This window comes from Sinocyclocheilus grahami, unplaced genomic scaffold (assembly GCF_001515645.1).
Source record: "Sinocyclocheilus grahami isolate Dianchi unplaced genomic scaffold, SAMN03320097.WGS_v1.1 scaffold1659.1, whole genome shotgun sequence".
Taxonomy (NCBI): Eukaryota; Metazoa; Chordata; class Actinopteri; order Cypriniformes; family Cyprinidae; genus Sinocyclocheilus; species Sinocyclocheilus grahami.
In genome coordinates, this window is record NW_015506838.1 from 141,677 (window position 1) to 146,113 (window position 4,437).

The 4,437-nt window shown below is 34.8% G+C and overlaps 1 protein-coding gene across 1 annotated transcript in view; it reads left to right on the forward strand.

The window, feature by feature from the left end:
* LOC107571840 (myosin heavy chain, fast skeletal muscle-like) overlaps positions 1 to 4,199 on the forward strand; it is a gene marked incomplete at its 5' end in the record, with an annotated part of 7,108 nt that extends 2,909 nt beyond the window's left edge. Inside the window, one exon of the mRNA XM_016258230.1 lies at positions 4,155 to 4,199. Coding sequence (XP_016113716.1) covers positions 4,155 to 4,199 — 45 coding nt within the window. The remainder of the gene's footprint in view (positions 1 to 4,154) is intronic.
* Positions 4,200 to 4,437: the final 238 nt, after the last annotated feature.

Here is a 4,437-nt window from a genome sequence, read left to right on the forward strand (position 1 = left end):
AAATATGCTGCCTTATCGGCCAAGAATGCTCTGGACCATGCGTAAGGAAAACAATTACAGTTACACATGAAAATACATTAAAGAATAGTGAAATGCGGTAAACAAATTCAAACAAATTCATGGAAACATAAAAAATTCTTCTGGTTTCATAGTTTATATCTCACAATGGTGTGACGAGGTCTAGAACAGTAGTGCCGTTAAACATGTGGATAAAAGCAAGATATCTAGCAATTTTAGGTATACTTACCAGGGCTTGGTCTGGTGTGTGAAAGAGTTAGAACAAGCATTTGTGTATGTGTTGTTAGGCTATATTAAATTGACTTACTGTCACTATAAAGATTTGTATGTTTATATTCATTTCAAAGTATTTATGAACACTGTTAACGAATCTGACTCTTAGTGACATTCAATGCAATATTTTATTAAAATATAAAAGAAAATCTTTTATTAAAAGAGGACTGTTTGAGTAACACTCTTGTCTCTGTCGCATTTCCTTTCGAGTTTTCACTGCTTACAGGCACCCGGAACCTGTATCTCATATCATAATCGTAACATAATCATTATATATAAGCATCATGCCCGGCACCTTAGTAAATAACTAAAGACTAAAACTAATATTTAAGCTAAACAAGCATTTACTGGCCCCCCGACTGAGACTGGTTTCTCCCAAGGTTTTTTCTCCATTCTGTCACCGATGGAGTTTTGGTTCCTTGCCGCTGTCGCCTCTGGCTTGCTTAGTTGGGGACACTTCATTTCCAGCGATATCGTTGACTTGATTGCAAATGATTGCACAGATACTATTTAAACTGAACTAAGCTGGATGATGACATCACTGAATTCAATGATGAACTGCCTTTAACTGAAAATGAGTGTTTACTATTGTCACTTTGCATTATTGACACTATTTTCCTAATTAATGCTGTACAGTTGCTTTGACACAATCTGTATTGTTAAAAGCGCTATATAAATAAAGGTTACTTGACTAGACTTGATTTACAGTTGTGACAAATTCAGAGATGTTAAACAATTTTGGTATTCTGCTGTTGAGAGACAAAAAACTGCTTACCACGTTTTCTTAAAAAACAAATGATTAAGACAAACATGACAATGAACTGTTGTATTGGTGCCTGTTTTCTGGATCAAATCTAAAACACAATGAATAACTAAAATGGTTGGAATCATCTGGACTTTCACTTAAAATAACTGTGGTTTATTTACTGAAGTCAAGTTTAGAGACAGGTACAGAGAAAATAGTGCATCCATGACAGCCACGACTTGTAATGTGTAACGTTAAGTGTTTTAAATGTAATGGATGTACATGTAACAGAAAAATAGCGAAAGATGTCCTAAAAGTAGATCACAGTTTTAGTTTAAACACTCTCTCAAGAACAACTTTCATTTAATTTCCTTATGCTGTATTTGATCATGTTTTCATGTGAAAAACACACACTTGAGGATTAGTGCGAACTTACAGTGTTTTGCTGACCGCATCCAGAGAGGAGTCTTCAGCTAAAACAAATGCATAGTCAACTATATGACAAAATTTGATTGATGAGGGGTCATAAAAACCCCCTTCCTTCCTACCATAAATAGACACCTGTTTGGACACCTGTTTCTGTACACCCCCCCACCCATCTAACCGGTCATCTGTTTATCCACCCCAGCGATCCCATGGAATGTATGATTGTTTGGGAATGTGTTTTTGTGTGGGGTCAGTTGAAACTGTTCAAAACTATGTGCTTTAAACTTTCAATTATGAAACATGGTATGATTATTAAACGGGATAAGTTTTTATTAAAGTTTTTACACACACACATTTCAAGAAAATCATCAAACATACGCAGTATATAAACAATGTAATGACATTGACTTTCCAGAAAAGAGTCAGCAGTGTCCATGGGCATGTTGCTGGTGTAACCCGCAATACCACGGCAAAAGCCGAAGAAGAAGCGACTCGTCGGAGAAGTATTATAGCCGTGACAGTGGCAAATAAATATCAAATCATTTAATCATTATTTAAAACTACAAAAAGGAGACAACAACGGAACAGGAGATGATGGCATTCTTTCAATCTGCAGGACTTGCACCACGGCAGATCAACATTGTTTATTGCGGACAACTACTGATGTATAATGCTATGTAGTATAATGATAAGACACTTGTTCTTTGCTTTGTTTTATTTTATATAAGAAGGTGTAACATTAAAATATATAAAAGTGCACAAACACACACAAAACTTAAGTACATATGGAAGGAGGGGTTCTTGCAGACCAATCACAGCACTTGTGGTCGGCATAGAATTGACGCGCTGTTACATTTCTGGAGAGGTGCACGTCAGGCTGCGCAGTAGGCTATGCGTGCTACGCACAACCTACGACGTAGCTACGGTGTAGTTTCGACGCAGAAGTATAAATCAGCCTTAAAAATGGGTCAAGACGAATATTTAAGTGTTGTTAATTTAAAAACTAGTTAGTGTTTGTTACAAGTTAGAAAATAAAAGAAAAATGCTGACCATCTATCTAAAACAAAATGTATCAGACACATGCGTTAAACAGTATGTGGCAGTCAAAATATTGTAACATTACAATTTAAAAGTTTGAGAGTTTGTTACAAGTTAGAAAATAAAATAAAAACATTGACTTATCTCATCGTGATCTAAAACAAAAAATGTCCTTCCAGATACGATCGTTAAACAATACGTAAATTTTTCTCTGTACAATTTTAAAAGTTAGAGCTTGTTACCAGTTAGAAAATAAAAAACGTTAAGCGACAGGTTAAGATACTTGTCAAAATCTATGTTGTAGTCTATCATAACAATTTAAAAACTAGTTTTAGTTTGTCACAAGTTAAACAAAAGAAAAAATACACCGTGTATCTTACGCTGATACATCCTCACACACTGCTGTCAAAACTCGGAATGAGCTCAGGAGCGCGTAGGTCAGGCCACACCTACAGCCCTCCCCTAACGCCATAGGAGAGACATCTATCAAAGATAGATTTAAATGTATGGTAAAAAAGAATTAAGCAAAATAATGTTTTACATTAAAAACAGTTGTTTTTAATAAATCTATATCATTTCTTAATTGATGAAATTCAGCATTCATCCTAAAGCTTTTCACTTTAAAATTAGGGTAGTATATACAAGTTTTCTTCTAAACAATCACATATAAATCACTAGAAAATGGTGTTTTGTTTTGTTTTGTTTTATTTTATTTTAGTTATTCACACTTAATTTAGTAATTCCTTTATTACTCTTTGGTTTTTGTCAAGCTTAACTTGTGGTATGGTATAAGAGTTAAAACACACATGAATGCTCGCACAAATATCTAACTGGAATGAAAGATAATGTTTTGGGGAGTCTCTTTGATTTTCCATCTGTAACACTTGTGGCGTGTTATCTATCAATTAAAACAGACATACGTAGTTAAACGCCTAAGGTTTTTACAACACGGTACGAAATGTAAATATTTCGTCTCACGTAGTGTATCGAAACGAGAATGGCGCGTCCATATCAGCGTAATGTATTTCAAAAGGTCGTAAAACATCGAAGCCTGTTTCTGGGTTTGCAACTCATTTGCAATCTAATGAGTTTTTGAGGGTTGTGGCATTGTGAACTTTGGTGTTGTGTGTCGAGTAAACAGTTCAGTCATCAAAACGGATAATTTTTCTGATATGTTCAGTGATCAAAGTATCTCAATTGTATCTAGGCCTATTTATGGCATGCACCTGTGAGTGTGAACTTTGTCAAAGTTTAGGCAAAAGTTCAGTGACTGGTCAAAGGGTGTGAAATCTACTGACCCTTTTTAACGACAAACATCTGGTTAGGTAAGAAAAACAGGAATGTTAATAATAATGTAGATCTGGTGGTTGTGATTTCACAGAGGTTTAGGATACTCTTAGATAGATAGAGGAAAGACAATAACAACAAAGTGTAATAAATAGGGCGGATCAGGGGTGATTGTTTTTAACAAGGCAGTCTATGCTGTAGGAAAATTTGTTTAATTTTTACTTCATTTTAGTTAAATTTTATATCTTTATTAACTCAGAATGTTGTCATGTTTAAAACACACACACACACAGGCATTTATGAGGTATACCTAATGCAAACAAGAGAATAGATCTCTTTAATTTTTCCAATGTGAGACTTATATCAGACCTACTTCAAACGTACATTTGAACGCATGGTTTACAAGGCGTGAGATCGATAAACAGATATCCGAACTTTGATTTTTCGGTGGTTAAAAACTCTGTTGCGTTCAAACATGTGTAGATAAGGATACATCTTACACCCTCAAGATGAAAGTCTATGTCTACGCACCAGGATATGTAATAAAGACCAGACAGGCTGATCTACCAGGCAGGTAGATCGCGCTGCTAATATCACACCAATTAACTTGTAAAAGAAAAAACTAACAAAAAAAAAAAATTCTAAAAGAT